General features: G+C 46.9%; 1 protein-coding gene across 2 annotated transcripts in view; it reads left to right on the top strand.

The window, feature by feature from the left end:
* Positions 1-22347, top strand: part of naalad2 (N-acetylated alpha-linked acidic dipeptidase 2) — a 223168-nt gene that overhangs the window by 156033 nt on the left and 44788 nt on the right. For both annotated transcript variants that reach the window (XR_015079726.1, XM_085998794.1), the window contains exon 14: positions 11458-11549. Coding sequence is in view for 1 of the 2 variants with exons in the window: in XM_085998794.1 (XP_085854920.1) it covers positions 11458-11549 (92 nt within the window). In the remaining variant the exon portion in view is untranslated. The remainder of the gene's footprint in view (positions 1-11457; positions 11550-22347) is intronic.

The raw sequence follows: 22347 nt of genomic DNA, 5'->3' as shown, positions 1-22347 counted from the left end.
CAGCCCTAATAAAGAGGAGCACATCTGCCATTTACGCACCCTCTTTAGACGCCTCAGTCAACACGGCTTGATCATCAACCCGGCCAAGTGCCAGTTCGGCCTGCAGCAGACTGATTTCTTAGGCCATCACATCACATCGGACGGCGCAATTCCCCTGCAAATGAAGGTGGAGGCAGTTACTTCTTTCCCGCGCCCGCAGACTGTCAAGGCCCTGCAGGAGTTCCTTGGGATGGTAAATTTTTATCACCGGTTCATCCCTAATGCAGCTCTGCTCATGCAGCCCCTGTACGAGGCCCTCGAGGGCAAGTCTGGCAAGGATCCGATTAGCTGGACGGTCGACATGGACCGGGCGTTCGTCGACACAAATGGCGCCTTAGCCAACGCAACCATGCTGGCACACCCGCTGCCAGGTGCCAACATCGCCCTTACCACCGACGCGTCAGACTACACCATCGGCGCAGTGCAGGAGCAGTGGGTGCATGGGACGTGGCAACCGCTGGCGTTTTTCAGCCGTCAGCTACGGTGAAACGAACAGAAGTACAGCACGTTCGACCGGGAGTTGCTGGCCCTTTTTCTGGCCATCCGCCATTTCCGGTTCTTGCTAGAGGGCTGTCCGTTCACAGCTTTTGTGGACCATAAGCCACTAACGTTCGCTAAGGCCAAGACCGCCGAACCGTGGTCAGCTCGGCAACAACGTCAGTTGACGTTTATCTCAGAATTCACCACTGACACTCAGCATGTGTCCGGTAAAGACAACCTGGTGGCAGATTGCCTCTCCCGCGCGACCGTTCATGCAGTCCAGCTTGGCATCGACTATGCCCTCATGGCTGCGGATCAAGCCCCGGATCCGGAAGTCCAATCTTACAGAACCAACCCCTCTAGCCTCCAAGCAGCCGACGTCAAATTCCATGCCGCGGGCACTACACTACTCAGCGACGTCTCCGTAGGAGATCCTCGCCCTATAGTCCTGGTCGCCTGGCGCCGAAAAGTTTTTGACACCATACACGGGTTGTCGCACCCTGGCATGAAGGCCTCGCAGCGGCTGATGTCGTCCAAATTCGTGTGGCGGGGCATGCACATGGATGTCCGCGACTGGGCCAACACCTGCGTGGTCTGCCAAAAGGCCAAGGTGCAGCGTCACGTCAAGGCTCCATTGGCCACTTTCGCTGTTCTGGAACGTAGGTTTGATCATGTGCATGTGGACCTGGTGGGGCCACTTCTGCCTTCGCACGGGTTTACTCATCTTCTTACAATGGTGGACCGCACCACTAGATGGCCTGAGGTGGTTCCTTTGTCATCCACCACTTCCGCAGACGTCGCCAGGGCATTCATCTCCACTTGGGTTGCCCGTTTCGGGGTACCGGCGGACATCTCGTCTGATCGTGGGCCACAGTTTTCTTCTGAGCTCTGGAACGCTGTGGCTCAGGGGCTCGGCGTCAAGCTACATCGCACCACTGCCTACCATCCACAGGCGAACGGCCTGTGCGAACGATTCCACAGGTCGCTCAAAGCCGCACTGCGAGCCAGCCTTCAAGGCGCGGGCTGGGTGGACAGACTTCCATGGGTCCTTTTGGGTCTTCGTACGGCATCTAAAGAAGATCTCCAATCGTCCTCGGCGGAGCTCGTATATGGCCAGCCGCTACGCGTACCAAGGGATTTCCTTCCGACTCCAACAGAGATATGGTCCGCATCCCAGCAGCTCATCAGCCACCAGGAGGCAGCCAGAAGTTTCGCTCCAGTGCCTACGTCGCATCACGGCTTGCAGAGCTCCCACGTCCCAGCTGAGCTGAAGAACGCCGACTATGTGTTTATCCGCCACGACGCTCATCGGGATCCACTCAAACCCCCTTACACTGGTCCTTTCCGCGTGCTAGAGCCGGGAGACAAAACTTTTTCGGTCAATATCTGAGGTAAACCGGACCACATTTCGGTTGACCGGTTGAAGCCGGCACACTTGGACCTTGACCGCCCAGTCGAGATTGCACAACCGCCGAAACGTGGCTGACCGCCCACAATCGCCGTGCCAGATCAAACGCAACCGCCCGCCAGCTCGCCCGCCGTCCATCAGCTTCCACTTCAAGGCTACAGAAGTCGATCTGACAGGCTTGTCAGGCCTCCTCGCCGTTTTACTTTTGCTGTTAAAGACAATTCTGGGGGGGCGCATGTGGCGGAGCCACTAAGGGACTCCGATCAATTGTATATAATTCCCTTTAATAATATGTTAGCTACAGCCTGAGTCTGTATCTTTGTTTTCACTGTTTACATGTACAGAGCGCGATCACTTTAATAGCGTGGGTAAACGCGATGACGTCACGCCGTTCATCACGTGATCCCCCACCGGCGGGAAAAACGTGATGACGTCATGACGTCAGCCACGGGACCGCCCAAGCAGTCCTCATGGAGCCTCCGAACTGATTAGACCTATATTCGATGTTCTCCTGTAATTATCCATTAAACTCTGTTAGTTTTCATTAAACCTCGTTTATTTGATCGCCTGAGTGGACCTCAGTCTTTTGATAGGAACTAGACATTCCTACAAGTTAACACATTTGGGAGGAAAACGAGTAATGGGATTGTAGACTCAATGGAACGACATGGAAGAGTGTGGTTGAACATGCACCTTGGGATTTAAATACATAATTCCCTGAAAGTTCGAGTACAGGTAAATAAAGGCTTAAAAGTATCAACAACATTTTGGGTTTTCATAAGTAGGGGCATACAAGAATAAAGAAGTAATGTTGAATTTGCATTAAACATTGTTTAGGTCACAGTTGGAGTATTGTATGCCGTTTTGGGCAACCCATTATGGAGAAGACAGCGTAGATTCACTAAAATTACGAAAGGGATGAGAATCTATAGTTACGAAGAAAGACTTGAATTTCTGGGACCATTTCCATTGCAGCAAGGAAGGCTAAGAGGAGATTTAAAAAATTTATGACGGGTTTTGATGGAGCCAATAGGAAAAGAAAAATTCCTCTGGTTGGACATTAGGTGACAAGTGATCATCAATTTAAAATAGTAACAGAGAGTGAAGAGAGGTGAGGAATGAACTCTGGAGAAATATCTTTATACAGAGGGTTGTGGGAACATGGAGTGCTTTGCCACAAGGAGTGGTTGAGTCAGAGATCATTGCACATTTCAGTGGAATCTTGGACAAGTATTTGAAGCAGAGGACACAGTGCTATAGGGAGAGACCAGGACAGTGGGATTGGTTTTGGATTGTTCTAGCAAAGAGCTGGCACAGACACGATGGCCTCCTCCTGTGCTGTAAACGTCTGTGGTTCTATAGAGGAAATATTTGACAGTCTCACAGACCACCCATGCAATTTCTATCTATCGCTATAATCCCCATCCAAAGTCATCGACTCCTGTTAAGGTACAGCTGCATAGATGCCAGGCACCCTTCAGTACTTTGCTCATGTGGACATTTTTCATGTGTGAGCTTCGATACTTGAAAGGCTAGTAACATTGGGGCAACACAGTTTAGTTTTGTCCTTATTGAACCTCCACACAAATGCAGTTCCTGCAGGAATTACTGGATAGTGATTATTTTGGAGTACACAGTGGCTGATATTCTCTCTTCCTTCCCCCTCCCCGGCCTACCTCAAAGAATTCTGAGGCCAATTGTAGAGCCCCTAACATCAATCCAGCTGAGGTCAGTTAACTCCTTTATTGCATATGGTTTTCTCCTTGACCTTGAATTACATTTAGCATTGTATTCTAAAGCTTTTCATCATGTCAATGCATACAATCATTGAATTACATTTGGCATTGTATTCTAAAGCTTTTCATCATGTCAATGCATAAAATCATGTTGGAGTCAAATTGTTCTGATAAAATTTGTAGCACATGTTACACAAGTGATTAGCTAAAATGTGCCCTTATCTCATATTGGCCAGTACATAATCTTGAAATGGACTCTCTTAATTTAATGTGCAGCAAGGATTCATTTGCATCCAAGATCCATCAACATGCATGTGCCAATAATTAAATTTTGCCACTGCTTTATTGTGAACCAATGTTACAGCTTACCTTGGAATGATAATGTGAGCTCAATGTGAGCATATCCCATTCCCCATCTTTCTGAATATCGCATCCTATTAACTCTAAATAAAATCCAAACCCTTTAAATATCTGTGTTGATGCCTAGTTTTAGATTATGAACAACTTTATTTTGTGTGTGTTTAAAATGTAGGCTTTTTCGTTTAGTATAATCCTCATCAAATAACCTGTTTTGTGCAGATAATCAATTATAAAAATCATTACATTTATCTGATTATCCTTGATAGCACTGCTCATAAAAGAAAGTGGAAAAACTTGCCAACCATTCAGATTTAAACTGGATGATCCAGATTGAAAGGCTCTTGTTCAAATTGTAGCAGCTGTTTCATCTAAACACTAAGAATGTGCTTTCATTTTATTTAAAACAATATTTAAATTAAAATATTCTACAATTGTGAAACCTGTTGTATTTATTTTGTCACTGTTTAACCTCAATTTTTAATAAAGCTGATTATAGTTTATAGCTTAAGTCATATGGTCTGAAGTGTAGTCATTCTTTCACTATCTGAGGATTAGGAAAGCTTGAAGAGACTTGTGTTAATTCAGTAAGTTATTATCAGAGTTTTTGTTTGACTCCTATGCAACTCTACATTGCTAGTTAGTGTGCATAGAAAGTTATATTGCACACTAACTAGCAATGTAGGGTGATCCACGTTGTCCACGACGAGGCCTTGGACCACTTTCCATACCTCGGGAGCCTACTGTCAACAAGGGCAGATGTCGATGACTAAGTCCAACAGCGCCTTCAGTGTGCCAGTGCAGTCTTCGGTCGCCTGAGGAAGAGAGTGCTTGAAGACCAGGACCGCAAACCCGGCCCCAAGCTCATGGTCTACAGAGCAGTATGCCCTCCTGTATGCTTCAGAGACATGGACCATGTACAGCAGGCACCTCAATGAACTGGAAAGGTACCACCAATGCTGCCTCTGCAAGATCCTGCAAATCCATTGGCGGTATAGGCGCACCAACATCAGTATACTCGCTCAGGCCAACATCCCCAGCATCAAAGTTTTGACCAAGCTCCAATGGATGGGCCACATTGTTCGCATGCCCGATATGAGACTCCCAAAACAAGCGCTCTCCGACACGGCAAGAGAGCCCCAGGTGTGCAGAGGAAACTCTTCAAGGACACCCTCAAAGGCTCATTTGGAAAAAGTGCAACATCCCCACCGACACCTGGGAATCCCTGGCCCAGGACCGCTCAAAGTGGAGGAGAAGCATCCGGGAAAGCACCAAACACCTCGGGTCTCTTCGTTGGGAAGCCAAGCGCAAACAGCGGAAGGAGCGCGTGTCAACCCAAGCACCCCACCCACCCGCCCCTTCAACCACCGTCTGCCCCACCTGTGACAGAGACTGTAGGTCCCGCATTGGACTCATCAGTCACCTGAGAACTCATTTTTAGCGTGGAAGCAAGTCATCCTCGGTTCCGAGGGACTGCCTAAGAAGAGAAGAAAGTTATATTCCAATTTATAGGGGACATTCTTTTATAGGATTGATCATTCATGCCGAGTATAAGCAAAATATCTCACAAAAGCCTAAGGGGGAAAATTGGGTTGCTTTGCACCTCCCGTTAGCGCCCTAAGGGGGTGCAAAGCAACTAGTGCCCCGGGCGCGGCGTGGTCAACACCTTCTGCGAAATTCAGCGGGAGGTTAGCGGCGGTGCTAACCGTTAGCACCCCGCAGCGCTGCGCGCTGGTGATGACGTCATCACCATGCGCAGCGCCCTGGCTGCGATTTTCGGGAGCGCCCCCTGACGTACTGCCGCGATATTTCCTCGGAGCGCCCCAAGAGGGAGGCGGGGCACTTCCAGTAGCGCCCCGCTTCCCTCTTGGGGCGGAACCACTCAATTTCGGTCGCGGGGGTGCTAATTTTTCCAGGGTGCTAAAAGTAGCACCCCGGCAAAGTTAGCGCCCCTAAGGGGGCGCGACTGAATTTTTAGCCCTTGCACCAAGAACAGCTCCCTGTTACGTCCGTGTATAATAAGAAACGGACTGCGGAGAACGGTACAACAGGTGTTTACTCAACGTGGCTCAAACTGCAACTGAACTGTACAGATTATTACTCAGTGTTATATACAGGTGTGGTCACTGCCGGTACTGCAGTATACATGAGCTGTAAAACATAGTCCCCCCTTAAAGGTATATACATTACAATTCCTCCCCTTTTAGATTAACAGTACCATAACACTCATTTAACAATTAAATATCAAACTAATTACAATTAACACTTTTAACATGCAACATTAGCTGAAAATAATCTATTTATAAATTCAGTCTTTGGGGAGGCTGATCCTTTCTGGATAGCGCCTTTCCCGAGTGTCTTGCTCTTGGTGCGGAGGCGATTCTGGCCCCCTGTCGTCGGTTGGTTCATCAGCTTCCGATGCTACTGTTTCTGGGGTAGATGCGACCTGTACGTCGGGTTCATCACCAGGTACGTATGGGTGAGGCATGGGGTTGACTTGTTCCTGTGACTCTAGGATCTGGTCAGCATGGCATCTCACGATGCTCTCCCCAACGTCCACTGTGTACATTAGTGGGCCCTGCCGTGTGCATATCGTTCCTGGCTGCCATTTTTCTGTTCGGTAGTCGCGGGCCAAGACTGGTTGCCCTACATTGAAGCTCCTTGTTGGCTTCTCATGGATGTGCTGGAATTGCTTACTCTCAACATCTCTTCGTACGTTTGGTCTGAGCAAATCCAGGCGAGATCTTAACCTTCGGTTAAAGAACATCATGGCTGGGGCCTGGTTGGTGACTGCATGTGTCGCATTCCGGTAGGCGAACAGGAAATTGTCCACCTTGTGCTGCAGCGGAATGTTGTCATTGTACATAGCCTTTATTGCCTTCTTAAAGGTTTGTATGAACCTCTCAGCCAATCCATTTGTGGCTGGATGATACGGGGCAGATGTGTAATGCCTTACCCCATTCTTTTTCAAGAACCTCCGGAACTCTTCGGACACAAACTGTGGTCCGTTGTCGGAGCAAATCTGTTCTGGCAAGCCATTCCTGGCAAAAATGGTCCATAGGACTGCAATAGTTTTCTCCGTGGTGGTGGAGGACATTTTGATGACCTCAGGCCATTTCGAGTGCGCATCCACGGCTATTAAAAACATTGAGTCCATGAATGGATCAGCAAAATCAATATGCACCCTTTGCCATGGAGATGAGGGTCACTCCCATGGGTGTAGAGGGGCCTGTGGTGGTGCATTTTGGACTTTCTGGCATCCTGAGCGGCTCTTGGTCAGGTCCTCGATTTGTTTATCGATTCCCGGCCACCACACATAAGCCCTGGCTAGGCTTTTCATTTTTACCCCTCCCAGATGACCCTCATGAAGCTCATTGAGCACTCTATCCCTTAACTTGGGTGGAATTACCACTCGGGATCCACACATCAAGGTCCCCAGGCACACTGACAGCTGTTCTCTCCTTGTCGAGAATGCTGGCAACAGTGAGTCGCCATGTGCTGGCCATCCCTTCACCGTCAAATCATATACCCGAGACAGTGTCGGGTCATTTCAGGTTTCCTTTTCGATACAAGCATTAGTTACCGGTAGGTATTCAACTATAGTCGAAAGGAATATTTTGACAGGAACCACTGCTGGTGCTTCCTCCGCAGTAGGCAGTGGCAAGCGTGATAGCCCATAAGCATTTCCATGCTGTTTCGTGCCCTTATATTCAATCTCATAGTGGTGCGCCCCTAGAAAAAGTGACCATCTTTGTAGCCGTTGCGCAGTCATCACCGGAACACCCTTCTTCGGATTAAAAATGGAGACAAGAGGCTGGTGATCAGTCAGCAAGGTGAATTTCTGCCCATGCAGATAGTGATTGAACTTTTTCACTCCCCACACTAGGCTGAGTGCCTCCCTGTCAATCTGGACGTAGTTACGCTCGGCTGAGGTTAGTGATCGTGACGCAAAGGCTATTGGCCTCTCTGAGCCGTCTGAGAATTTGTGCGACAACACCGTTCCAATGCCGTAGGGTGATGCATCACATGCCAACCGAATTGGTAATGCTGGGTTGTAATGGGCCAATACCTCTTTCGATGTGATTAGTGTTTTGCTCTTCTGGAAAGCTCGTCTACATTCGTCATTCCACTTCCATGGCACCCCAGTTTGCAGTAGGGTGTTCAGTGGGTGTAGTATTGTAGACAAATTTGGCAAGAACTTATGGTAGTAGTTTACCAGCCCGAGGAACAACCTCAGTTGTGACACATTTTCCGGTGCTGGAGCCTTGACTACTGCCTCAATCTTCTCTGGGGACTTATGTAACCCCTCTTTATCGATAACGTGGCCACAATACGAGATCTGTTTTCTAAAAAACTCGCATTTGGGGCGGTTAGCTCGGAGCTGATATTCCTGCAATCCAGTGAGCACCTGCTCCAGGTTGGCAAGGTGATCACTGTCATTTTCGCCCGTGACCAGGATGTCGTCCAAATAACACTGGGTCCCTGGGATCCCTTGCAGGACTTGTTCCATTGCCCTCTGCCGAATAGCCGGAGCTGATGCTACGCCGAATACCAGCCGGTTGTATTGGTAGATACCTTTATGGGTGTTGATTGTGAGGTATTTTTTTGATGCTTCTTCTACCTCCATTTGCAGATACGCCTGGGCCAGATCAGTCTTAGTGAAGCGTTTCCCTCCAGATAGCGAGGCGAAAATATCTTCAATCTGCGGAAGTGGATATTGTACGGTGTGAAGTACCGGGTTCACGGTTACCTTAAAGTCCCCACAGATGCGAACCTTCCTTGGTTCCCCAGGCGTGCTGCTCAACGACTTTTTCATCACACGGACGATGGGTGTAGCCCACTCGCTCCAGTCTACCTTGGACAGTACACCTGAACGTTCCAGACTCTCCAGCTCTGCTTCGACGGCTGGGCGGATCGCATAAGGTAGCGGTCTGGCCTTAAAAAATTTTGGGCTTTCGTTTTCTTCAATTTTAATCGTCACTGTCATGCCTTTTAGTGTTCCGAGTCCTTGCTGGAACACTTCTTTCGCATCAGTTAGGATCTTTGACAGTCGCCCAGGTGTGACGTCATCATCCTTTTTGTCAGCCACAGTCAGTGCCTGTATGGAATGCCAATCCAGTTGTATTTTCCGGATCCATTCACGTCCCAGTAATGGTGGTCCTCCATCTTGCAATACATACAGGTCTAGTTTTGGTGTTTCATTACCGTTATATATAACGGTCACCCTTATTTTTCCTTTGGGGTAGACTTTTTGCCCCGTGTACGTCTTCAAAATAATTTTTGTGTCGCTCAAGGGTATGTGTGAGAATAGCCGCTCGTAGTCCTGTCGGTTTATGACTGTTAGAGCTGATCCTGTGTCCAATTCCATCTTTACCTGGACTCCTGCTATCTTGAGAGTGACCCAAATGGTTCGGTGATCCTCCGTTGTGATCAAATTATATAGTTTCAGACAACTCAGTTCCCTGCTTTCGGAGTCGTTATCACTCTTTTGTTCGTCTGAACTATTCTCCGTTATCTTATGTACCTTCTTGCACTTCCCTTTGGTCGGTTTCTTATTGCTGGTTTTCTTTCCCGACCTGCAGACTCGTGCTATGTGTCCTACTTTTCCACACTGTCTGCACACTTTGTCTTTGAACCAGCAATCATTCTGGTCATGTGTTGTTCTGCCACAGCGATAGCACTTCTCTGTTCCATATGACATTTTGTTTGTGCCATATTCTTGCGGTCTCTGTTGTATCTCTGCAGCGCCCCGTGCTGCTGCTTCATATGATACCGCAATGCTGAAAGTCTTTTCCAGCGTAAGGTCCTTTTCAGATAAAAGCCGTTTCTGGGTTCCTTCACTTTGAAGCCCACACACAAACTTGTCCCTCAAGGTATCTGCCAGTCCCGCTCCAAACTGGCAGTGTTTCGATAGTTTGCGCAGTTCTGTTAATAATCAGCATTGTTTTCATCCTTAAGCTGGTTCCGTTTGTGAAACTTGAATCTTTCTGCTATCAGCAGCGGTGCGGGGTTTAAATGTTCCTTTAGCATCTGCAAAACTCTTTTCCATTGGCTTCGTTGGGGTTACTAGATTTCGTAATAAACCATACGTCTTTGCACCCATTAAACTTAACAATACCGATGCTTTCATGTCATCTAACACCTCATTTGCCTTGCAGTACACCTCTATTCGTTCGACATATATAGTCCAATCTTCGACTTCATTGTCAAATGCGGTGATACTGCCACTCTTCGGCATTTTGGGTGTGGTTTAAAATGGCGTCTCCCAATGGCTTAAAATGGCGTCTCCCGCACTTTCCTTCCTCCCCCACTGCTGCCGACGCCGCTCCCGGCAGTTCTCGTGGCAATGGCGGCGCTCTGTAGGTTTCTGCGCGTCTCTCTCTCCCTCTCTCCGACGCTGCTCGGCCCCTGAACACCGGCTGCGCCCTGTGCGCTCTGCCCTCTCTCTCCCCGTCGACGCTGCTCGGCCCTTTGCTGTGCCGCTCGGTCGGGCTCTAACCCGCCGCCATCCGGGAAGGGTCTGCGCACTACCTGTTGCCAGCCCGTTTTGCTGGACGACCTCGACTGGAAAGCCAAGCCTGGCTCTCGACAGCCTCCCCCGCAATTCTCGAGTCTCTGCTGGATGACTGGGTGGTTGCCCGTGGTCGATGCCCGAGTCTCTGGCCTTGATCTCCAATCCACTGATCTCCAGGAACGAATCCCCAGGAAGTGATGCAGAGTTGCAGGTAGGTTCGAACCTGCCTCGTCGCCAATGTTACGTCCGTGTATAATAAGAAACGGACTGCGGAGAACGGTACAACAGGTGTTTACTCAACGTGGCTCAAACTGCAACTGAACTGTACAGATTACTACTCAGTGTTATATACAGGTGTGGTCACTGCCGGTACTGCAGTATACATGAGCTGTAAAACATAGTCCCCCCTTAAAGGTATATACATTACACTCCCGTCCCCCAAAAATTCAGTGAAGTACCTTGCTGCTCTTCAGTGCTACAGGACTGAAATCACACAGAAATCACACAGAAACCCCACAGTGCAGATAGAGGCCATTTCGGCCCATCGAGCCTGCACTGACACATATCCCACCTGATGCCCGTAACCCCACGTATTTAATCCCCCTAACACTAAGGGTCAATTTATCATAGCCAATCAACCTAACCCGCACATCTTTGGACTGTGGGAGGAAACCGGAGCACCCGGAGGAAACCCACGCAAACACGGGGAGAATGTGCAAACTCCACACACACAGTCACCCGAGGCCGGATTCGAACCTGGGTCCCTGGCGCTGTGAGGCAACAGTGCTAACCACTATGCCACCGTGCGGCCCAGTCTTCAGAGTTAATGAGCATTAACACTTGTGGATTGATATGTTATAGCTAAAATGGGGTAGCAGTAGAATGTGAAAATTATTATATCATTCCTTTTTGCTGCCTTTCAGATTCCTAGCCCTGATGATGGTTATGAGGGAAAATCCCTTTACCAGAGTTGGTATGAGAAAGATCCTTGGACAGGATACAAGGAAGCTCCCAGGTCAGCCAAAAATACATGTTTTTCCACCAGCTGTTTCCTCAGTGTTTATAGAAGTTGTAAGGGAAAATTTGTAGGTGCTGGAAATATTCAGTCCTGAATGGTTAAGTCTTAGTGCAAATTTAGCCAGAAGTGTATTGTGTTAACTGCACACAATTTTCCTGAATCAGCCCTTTCCCATAATTATTCAGTTTGCAGTACAATGTTAACATTTTGTAGAGTGCTAGCCAAATAGGGTGACTAGAAAACCAAGGTGTAGGTGAAATTTAAAATGGACTCATTGAATCTTAGAATGATACAGCACAGAAGGAGGCCATTTGGCCCATCTTTGGTAGAGCTATCCAATTAGGTGCACTCCCCATAGCCCTTCAAATTCTTTCCCCTAAAGTATTTATCCTATTCTCATTTTGAAAGTTACTATTGAATCTGCTTCCACCATCCTTTCAGGAAGAGCATTCCAGAACATCATAACTCGCTGTGTAAAAAAAAAATGTTTCCTCAAGTCGCCTCTGGTTCTTTTGCCAATCACCTTAAATCTGTATTTTTTGATACCGACCCTTCTGCCACTGAAATAAGGATTTTGAACACTTCTATCAAATCTCCTCTTGACATTCTCTGCTCAAATGAGAACAACCCCAGCTTCTCCAGTCGCTCCAAATAACTGAAGTCCCACATCCCTGGTACCATTCTAGTAAATCTCCTCTGCACCCCCTTCAAGGCCTTTACATCCTTCCTAAAGTGCGGTGCCCAGAATTGGACACATTACTCCAGCTGAGGCCTAACCAGTGTTTTATAAAGGTGTAGCATAACTTCCTTGCTTTTGTAAACTATGCCTCTATTAATAAAGACAATGATCCCTTATGCTTTTTAACAGCCTTCTCAACTTGTCCTGCCACTTCCAAAGATTTGTGTACGTACACCCCCAGGTCTCCCTCAGTTCTTGCACCCCTTTAAAATTGTACCATTTAGTTCATATTGATCCTCCTCATTCTTCCTACCAAAATGTATTAATAAACACTTTTCTGCGTTAAATTTCAGCTGCCATATGTCTGCCCATTTCACCAGTCTGCCTATGTCCTCTTGAAGTCTGTTACTATCCTCCTCATTGTTCACTACATTTCCGAGTTGCGTGTCATCTGCAAACTTTGAAATTATGCCCCGTGTATCCAAGTCCAGATCATTAATATATATCAAAAAGAGCAGTGGTCCTAATACCGGCTCCTGGAGAACTCCACTGTATACCTACCTCCAGTCTGAAAAACAGCCGTCCACCACTACCCACTGTTTTCTTTCCCTTCACCAATTTTATATCCACACTGCCACAGTCCCTTTAATCCCATGGGCATTAACTTTGCTAACAAGTCCATTATGTGGTACTTTGTGAAACGCATTTTGAAAGTCCATATATACATCAACCACTACCCTCATCAACTCTCTCCATTACTTCATCAAAGAACTCAATCAAACTAGTCAAACACGATTTGCCTTTAACAATTCTGTGCTGACTCATTTATTAGCCCATTCTTTTCCAAATGCCAATTAATTTTCTTCCGGATTATTGTCTCAAAGTTTCCCCACCAGCGGCGTTGAGCTGACTGGCCTGTAGTTGCTGGGTTAAATCACCCTCCTGTTTTTAAAACCAGTGTGTAACATTTGTATTTCTCCAGCCCTCTGCAATTCCCACCCTTACTTCTCTCAGTAACCTAGGATGCATCCCATCTGGACCAGGTGACTTTTCTACTTTGAGGACTACCAACCTTTTAAGAACCTCCTTTTTATTTATTTTTATCCTATCCAATATCTCTACTGCCTCCTACTTTACTGTGACATTGGCAGCATCCTCTTTAGTGAAGACAGATGCAAAGTACTCATTTAGTACCTCAACCATGCCCTCTGACCCCACAAGAATATCTCCTTTCTGGTCCCTAATCGGCTGCACCCTTCCTTTGCCTACTTTTATAACTATTTTAAGCATAATATTATGATCACTGTTCCCCAAATACTTTCCCACTGAAACAGGCTCCATTTGCCCCATTTCATTGCCCAGATTTGTTCATCCCTGTTTGGCATAAAAATAAAACAAAAAAGGTGACTCAACCGTGGCTAACAAGGAAAATTAGGGATAGCATAAGATCCAAGGAGAAGACATATAAATTGGCCAGAAAAAGCAGTAAACCTGAGGATTGGGAGCAGTTTAGGATTCAGCAAAGGAGGACAAAGGGATTAATTAAGAAGGGGAATATAGAGTATGAGAGTAAGCTTGCAGGGAACATAAAAACTGACTGTAAAAGCTTTTATAGATATGTGAAGAGAAAAAGATTGGTGAAGTCAAGCGTAGGTCCCTTGCAGTCAGAATCAGGGGAATTTATAATGGGGAACAAAGAAATGGCAGACCAATTAAATACATACTTTGGTTCTGTCTTCACAAAGGAGGACACAAATAACCTCCCAGAGATGTTGGGGAACATAGGGTCTAATGAGAGGGAGGAACTGAAAGAAATCAGTATTTGTAGGGAAATGGTGTTAGGGAAATTGACGGGATTGAAGGCCGATAAATCCCCAGGGCCTGATAATCTACTTAAGTAGTGTACTTAAGGAAGTGGCCCTAGAAATAGTAGATGCATTGCTGGTCATCTTCCAAAACTCTATAGAATTCTGGAACAGTTTCCATGGATTGGAGGGTAGCTAATGTTACCCCACTATTTAAAAAAGGTGGTAGAGAGAAAATGGGGAATTATAGACCGGTAAGCCTGATATCAGTAGTGGGGAAAATGCTAGAGTCCATTATAAAAGATGTAATAGCAGAGCACTTGGAAAACAGTGACAGGATCGGACAAAGTCAACATGGATTTACAAAAGGTAAATCATGCTTGACTCTACTGGAATTTTTTGAGGATGTAACTGGTAGAATAGATAAGGGAGAACCAGTGGATGTGGTGTATTTGGACTTTCAGAATGCTTTCGATAAGGTTCCGCATAAGAGATTAGCGTGTAAAGTTAAGGCACATGAGATTGGGGGCAAGGTACTGACTTGGATAAAGAACTGGTTGGCAGACAGGAAGCAAAGAGTTGGAATAAACGTCTCTTTTTCCGAGTGGCAGGCAGTGACCAGTGGGGTACCGCAGGGATCGGTCCTAGGACCTCAGCTCTTCACAATATATATAAATGATCTAGTCGAGGAAACTAGATGTAATATTTCCAAGTTTGCAGACGACACAAAGCTGGGTGGGCATGTGTGCTGTGAGGAGGATGCTGAGAAACTCCAGAATGATTTGGACAGGTTGGGTGATTGGGCAGAAGCATGGCAGATGCAGTATAATGTGGATAAATGCGAGGTTATCCACTTTGGTGGCAAAAACAGGAAGGCAGATTATTATCTGAACGGCAATAGATTGGGAGAAGGGGAAGTGCAACGAGACCTGGGTGCCCTTGTGCACCAGGTTAAGAAGGCAAATGGTATGTTGGCCTTCGTAGCGAGAGGGTTCGAGTACAAGAGCAAGGATGTCTTGCTGCAGTTGTACAGGGCCTTGGTGAGACCACACCTTGAGTATTGTGTGCAGTTTTGGTCGCCTTATCTGAGGAAAGATGTTATTGCCATGGAGGGAGTGCAGCGAAGATTCACCAGACTGATATCTGGGATGGCAGGAATGACTTATGAGGAGAGATTGTGTCGATTGGGCTTATACTCGCTGGAGTTTAGAAGAATGAGAGGGGGTCTCATTGAAACTTATAAAATTCTAACAGGACTGGACAGACTGGATGCAGGAAGGATGTTCCCGATGGCCGGGGAGTCCAGAACCAGGGGTCACAGTCTAAGAATAAGGGGTAAGCCATTTAAGACAGAGATGAGGAGGAATTTCTTCACCCAGAGAGTGGTGAACCTGTGGAATTCTCTACCACAGAAGGCAGTGGAGGCCAATTCATTAAATATATTCAAGAAGGAGTTGGATATATTTCTTGAGGCTAAAGGGATCAAGGGATATGGGGAGAAGGCAGGGACAGGGTACTGAATTTGGATGATCAGCCATGATCTCATTGAATGGCGGAGCAGGCTTGAGGGGCCGAATGGCCTACTCCTGCTCCTATCTTCTATATTTCTATGTAGAACTAAATCCAGCACTGCTTCCTTCCTCATTGGGCTGGAAATACACTGATCAAGAAAGTTCTCTTGTATATATTTCAGGAATTCCTCCCCCTCTCTTACTATCCAAGTCTGTATTCGGATAATTGAAGTCCCCCATTATCACTTCTCTATAGTTCTTGCATCGTTCCGTAATCTTCCTACAAATTTGCTCCTCTATCTCCTTCCCACTATTTGGTGGTCTCTAGTATACACTCAGTAGCAGAAGAGCTCCTCTATTGTTCTTTAATACTATTCAAATAGATTCTGTCTTTGACCCTTCGACTACATCATCCCTCTCCACAGCTATAATAGTTTATTTGATCAATATTGCCACCACCCCCTACTTTTTTTCCTTTTCTATCTTTCCTGAATACCTTGTAGCCAGGAATATTAAGTTCCCAAACCTCTCCGACTTTGAAATAGGTCTCTGTGATTGCCACTATATCGTAATCCCATGTGGCAACTTGTGCCTGCAGCTCACCAACCTTATTTACAATGCTACATGCATTTGCGCACATGTACTCCAAACCCATCTTGGACTGCCTCGCATTTTCCCCTGCCTGATCCCTAATTTTTCTGAACTATTCTTTATTTTAGTGCTATTTGTGGAAATAGAGGAGAACCAAGGGTCTAGTGAGAATGAGGAACTGAAAGAAATGAATATTAGTAAGGAAATAATACTGGAGAAATTAATGGGACAGAAAGCCGATAAATTCCCATGACCTGATGGGCTACATCCTAGGGTTTTAAAAGAGGTGGCTGTAGAGATAGTGGATGCATTGGTTGTCATCTTCCAAAATTCAATAGATTCTGGAACGGTTCTCACAGATTGGAAGGGAGCAAATGTAACCCCACTATTTAAAAAAGGAGGGAGAGAGAAAATGGGGAGCTATGGACCAGTTAGCCTGAAATCAGTAGTAGGGAAAATGCTAGAATCTATTATTGAGGATGTGGTAACAGGGCACTTAGAAAGTAATACTGGGATTGGGCAGAGTCAACACGGATTTATGAAAGGGAAATCGTGTTTGACGAATCTGTTAGTGAGTTTTTTGAGGTTGTAACTAGCAGGATAGATAAGGGGGAACCAATGGATGTAGTTTATTTGGGCTCATGGGATTGGGGGTAATATACTAGCATGGATTGAGGATTGGTTAACGGACAGAAAACAGAGTAGGAATAAACTGGTCATTTTCGGGTTGGCAGGCTGTAACTAGTGGGGCACCACAAGGATCAGTGCTTGGGCCTCAGCTATTTGCAATCTATATCAATGATTTGGATGAGGGGACCAAATGTAATATATCCAATTTTGCTGATGATTCAAAGCTAGGTGGGAATGTAAGTTGTCAGGAGGATGCAAAGAGGCTTCAAAGGGATATAGACAGGTTAATCGAGTGGGCAAGAATATGGCAAATGGAATATAATGTGGAGAAATGTGAAGTTATCCACTTTGGTAGGAAAAATAGAAAAGCAGAGTATTTTTTAAATGGTGAGAGATTGGGAAATGTTGGTGTTCAGAGGGACCTGGGTGTCCTTGTACATGAATCGCTGAAAGTTAATATGCAGGTACAGCAAGCAATTAGGAAAGCAAATGGTATGTTGGCCTTTATTACAAAAGGATTTGAGTATAAAAGTAAAGGGGCTAGAAATTCAGTTGCGTGTGCGACCAGTTACCGCCCAAAGAGGGCTTCTGCGCCAGTAGAGGAGTTTGCGCTGATATTCAGCGCTGCGGTAATGGCGGCGGTAGCCGGTAGCGCTGCGCCGGCACCGATGACGTCATCGGTGTGCGCAGTGCCCCGGTTCCGCCCCGCTACCGGCCCGACCCCCATATTTAGTTGCGGCCGCCTCTTCTGCAGCGGCCGCAAACAACGTTGTGAAGACCGGGCCGTGCTGCAGCCTTAGTGGCGCTAGTTAAGGCAGAGGTGCGGCCGGCCGCTTTTTCGGCGGCCGCCTGGCCGCACCTCCTTCCCCGGCCTCCTCCACCACCCCCCCCCCCCCCCCCGCGGCATTGCCGGCTGCTTTCCGCGAGCCCGGCACTTCTCCTTAAGAGAAGGAGGAGGCCTGCAGTACCGCAGCCTGCCGCTCCGCAGGGGGTGGCGCAGCGGCACCTACAGCGCTGAAATTCAGTTTCAGCGCCCCAAGCGGGGGCGGGCACACCCTGGAATAGCACCCGGTTCCGATTTGGGGCGCAAAAAGTGAATATCTGACGGGCGCAACTGGCTCCGCGCGCAGCGCTAACTTTTGGGCGCTAGCCAGCTGGCGGGGCCTTACTGAATTTCTAGGCCAAGATGTCTTACTGCAATTATATAAGGCCTTGGTGAGACCAGACCTGGAGTATTGTGTACAGTTTTGGTCTCCTTCCCTAAGGAAGGATATACTTGCCATCGAAGAAGTGCAATGAAGGTTCACCAGACTGATTCCTGGGATGGGGGGATTGTCCTATGAGGAGAGATTGAGTAGACTAGGCCTATATCCTCTGGAGTTTAGAAGAATGAGAGGTAATCTCATTGAAACGTGCAAATTTCTTACAGGGCTTGACAAGGTAGATGCAGGGAGGATGTTTCCCCTGGCTGGGGAGTCCAGAACCAGGGGTCACAGTCTCAGAATAAGGGGTTGGTCATTTAGGACTGAGATGAGGAGAAATTTCTTCACTCAGAGGGTGGTGAATCTTTGGAATTCTCTACCCCAAAGGGCTGTGGAGGCTCAGTCGTTGAGTATATTCAAGGCAGAGATTGATATTAAGGGAATCAAGGGATATGGGGAGGAAAGTGGAGTTGAGGTAGAAGATCAGCCATGATCTTATTGAATGGCGGAGCAGGCTCGAAGGGCCGAATGGCCTACTCCTGCTCCTATTTATGTTCTTATGTTGTCTCTCCCAGTACTCTGTGCAACTTGTTTCTCCTCTCTAATGTTTCACCCTGGTGCACATCCCCCTGCCAAATTAGATTAAACCTTCCCCCACAGCAATAGTTAGCCTTCCCCTGAGGACATTGGTCCCAGCTCTGAGGCGCAACCTGTCCACCTTGAACTGGTCCCAATGTCCCAGGAATCTGAAGTCCTTCCTCCTCCACCATTTCTCCAGCCACACGTTAACCTCTCTTATCCTACTATTCCTATACTCACTAGTGTGTGACAGTGGGAGTAATCCAAAGGTTCCTACATTTTTACAGTCCTGCTCTTTAATTTCCTCCTGAGCTTCTGAAACTCTGACTGCAGGACCTCAACCCTTTCCCTTCCTATGTCATTGGCTCCCACACCTATGTCATTGGACCACAACCTCTAGATGTTACCCTCCCACCCCCCCCCCCACACAAAATGTTCTGCACTGTCTCAGTGTTGTCCTTTACCCTGGTACCAGGGGTGCAACACATCATGCGGGACTCGCGTTGGTGGTTACACAAACACCTATCTATCCCCCTGACTATCGAATCCCCCATGACCACTGTATTTCTACACTTTGCATAGCGGGGTACAGCAGTCATTTGACCCATGGTGCCGTGGATGTGCTCATCCAAGGTGTTGTCACTCTCCCGGTCAGCACTGAAAACCGGTTTGAGAGTGCCACACTCCCGAACGATTCCTGCACTGTCTGCCTCTTCCTACCCTACCGGATGGCCACCCACTTGAACTCGCTGTAGCTGCAGGGTGACCACCTCCTGGAACGTGCACTCCAGGAAATTCTCAGCCTCCCATATGCCCTGCAGTGACTCCAAATGCTCCTCAAGCTCATTCAACCCTGAGATTGAGCTCAAGCACCTGGGCAGGACCGGGACCGATGTCCTAGGGGGAGTGTTTGCTAGTGCTGTTGGGGAGTGTTTAAACTAAAATGGCAGGGGGTTGGGAACCTGTGCAGGGAGACAGAGGAAAGGGAAGCAAGGATAGAAGCAAAAGACAGGAAGGAGAAAAGCAAAAGTGGAAGTCAGAGAAATCAAGGGTGTAAATCAAACATGGCCGCAGTAAACAATAATTCTAAAAGGTCTAAGTGTTAAAAAAACAAACCTGAAGGCTTTGTCTTAATGCGAGGAGCATTCGTAATAAGCTGCACAAATAGATGTAAACGGATATCATATAATTGGGATTACGGAGACATGGCTCCAGGGTGACCAAGGCTGGGAATTCAACATCAAGGGGTATTCAATATTCAGGAAGGACAGGCAAAAAGGAAAAGGCGGTGGGGTAGCATTGCTGGTTAAAGAGGAGATTAACACAATAGTAAGGAAGGATATTAGCTCTGATTATGTGGAATCTGTATGGGTAGAGCTGAGACATACCAAGGGGAGTTGCATACAGACCCCCAAACAGTAATGCTGAGGTTGGGGATGGCATTAAACGAGAAATTAGAGATGTGTGCAATAAGGGCACAGCAGTTATCATGGGTGACTTTAATCTACATATAGATTGGGCTAACCAAATTAGTAACAATACTGTGGAAGAGGAATTCCTAGAGTGTATACGGGATGGTTTCCTGGACCAATATGTCGAGGAACCAACTAGAGATCAGGCCATCTTAGACTGGGTATTATGTAACGAGAAAGAATTAATTAGCAATCTTGTTGGGCGAGGCCCCTTGGGGAGGAGCGATCATAATATGATAGAATTCTTCATTAAGATGGAGAGTGAAGTAGTTGATTCAGAGAATTGGGTGCTGAATTTAAATACAGGAAACTATGATGGTATGAGGTGCAAGTTGGCTAGGATGGATTGGGGAATTTTACTTAAAGGGTTGACGGCGAATAGGCAATGGCAAACATTTAAAGATCGCATGGGTGAACTACAGAATTTGTTCATCCCTGTTTGGCATAAAAATAAAACAAAAAAGGTGACTCAACATTGGCTATCAAGGGAAATTAGGGATAGCATAAGATCCAAGGAGAGGACATACAAATTGGCCAGAAAAAGCAGCAAACCTGAGGATTGGGAGCAATTTAGGATTCAGCAAAGGAGGACAAAGGGATTAATTAAGAGGGGGGAAATAGAATATGAGAGTAAGCTTGCAGGGAACATAAAACTGACTGTAAAAGCTTCTATAGATATGTGAAGAGAAAAAGACTGGTGAAGTCAAGCGTAGGTCCCTTGCAGTCAGAATCAGGGGAATTTATAATGGGGAACAAAGACATGGCAGACCAATTAAATACATACTTTGGTTCTGGCTTCACAAAGGAGGACACAAATAAATTCCCAGAGATGTCGGGGTACATAGGGTCTAATGAGAGGGAGGAACTGAATGAAATCAGTATTTGTAGGGAAATGGTAGGGAAATTGACGGGATTGAAGGCCGATAAATCCCCAGGGCCTGATAATCTACATCCTAGGGTAGTTAAGGAAGTGGCCCTAGAAATAGTAGATGCATTGCTGGTCATCTTCCAAAATTCTATAGACTCTGGAACAGTTCCCGTGGATTGGAGGGTAGCTAATGTTACCCCACTATTTAAAAAAGGTGGTAGAGAAAAAATGGGGAATTATAGACCAGTAAGCCTGACATCGGTAGTGGGGAAAATGCTAGAGTCCATTATAAAAGATGCACAGGAAACTCTTTTTTATCCGGCACCGACAGGACCGGCGTGCTTCCAGTTGATCAAAAAGTCCGGATTACAGAGAGGTATACTTACTAAGGTACGAGAGCCCCGTACACGGCCACAGATCCAGGCGTCCCTGTTGCATGGCAACAGGTGCAGGAACCCCGGTTACACGGCCACAGATCCAGGCGTCCCTGTTGCATGGCAACAGGTGCAGGAACCCCGGTTATACGTCCACAGATCCAGGAACCCCGGTTATACGTCCACAGATCCAGGAACCCCAGTTACACGGCAACTAATATGAAGTAAAACTTATCTGAACCTACTCCTGAATTTTGCCAGTTAAGAGAGATTTCCGGTTATTTAGGTGCCGGTAATAGCAGAGCACTTGAAAAACAGTGACAGGATCGGACAAAGTCAACACGGATTTACAAAAGGTAAATCGTGCTTGACTAATCTACTGGAATTTTTTGAGGATGTAACTGGTAGAATATATAAGGGAGAACCAGTGGATGTGGTGTATTTGGACTTGCAGAAGGCTTTCGATAAGGTCCCGCATAAGAGACTAGCATGCAAAGTTAAAGCACATGGGATTGGGGGTAAGGTACTGACTTGGATAGAAAACTGGCTGGCAGACAGGAAGCAAAGAGTTGGAATAAACGGGTCTTTATCCGAGTGGAAGGCAGTGACTAGTGGGGTACCGCAGGGATCTGTGCTAGGACCCCAGTTATTCACAATATATATTAATGATCTAGACGAGGGAACTAGATGTAATATCTCCAAGTTTGCAGATGACACAAAGCTGGGTGGGCATGTGTGCTGTGGGGAGGATGCCGAGAAACCCCAGTACGATTTGGACAGGTTGGGCGATTGGGCAGATGCATGGCAGATGCAGTATAATGTGGATAAATGCGAGGTTATCCACATTGGTGGCAAAAACAGGAAGGCAGATTATTATCTGAGTGGCAATAGATTGGGAAAAGGGGAAGTGCAACAAGACCTGGGTGTCCTTGTGCACCAGTCGCTGAAGGTAAGCATACAGGTGCAGCAGGCGGTTAAGAAGGCAAATGGTATGCTGACCTTCATAGCGAGAGGATTCGAGTACAGGAGCAAGGATGTCTTGCTGCAGTTGTACAGGGCCTTGGTGAGACCACACCTTGAGTAT

Source organism: Somniosus microcephalus, chromosome 10, assembly GCF_052327205.1.
Source record: "Somniosus microcephalus isolate GS21.2 chromosome 10, FLI_Smic_1.0, whole genome shotgun sequence".
Lineage (NCBI taxonomy): Eukaryota > Metazoa > Chordata > Chondrichthyes > Squaliformes > Somniosidae > Somniosus > Somniosus microcephalus.
Note: the sequence above shows the minus strand (reverse complement) of the source record. Positions and strands in the feature narration are given on the sequence as shown.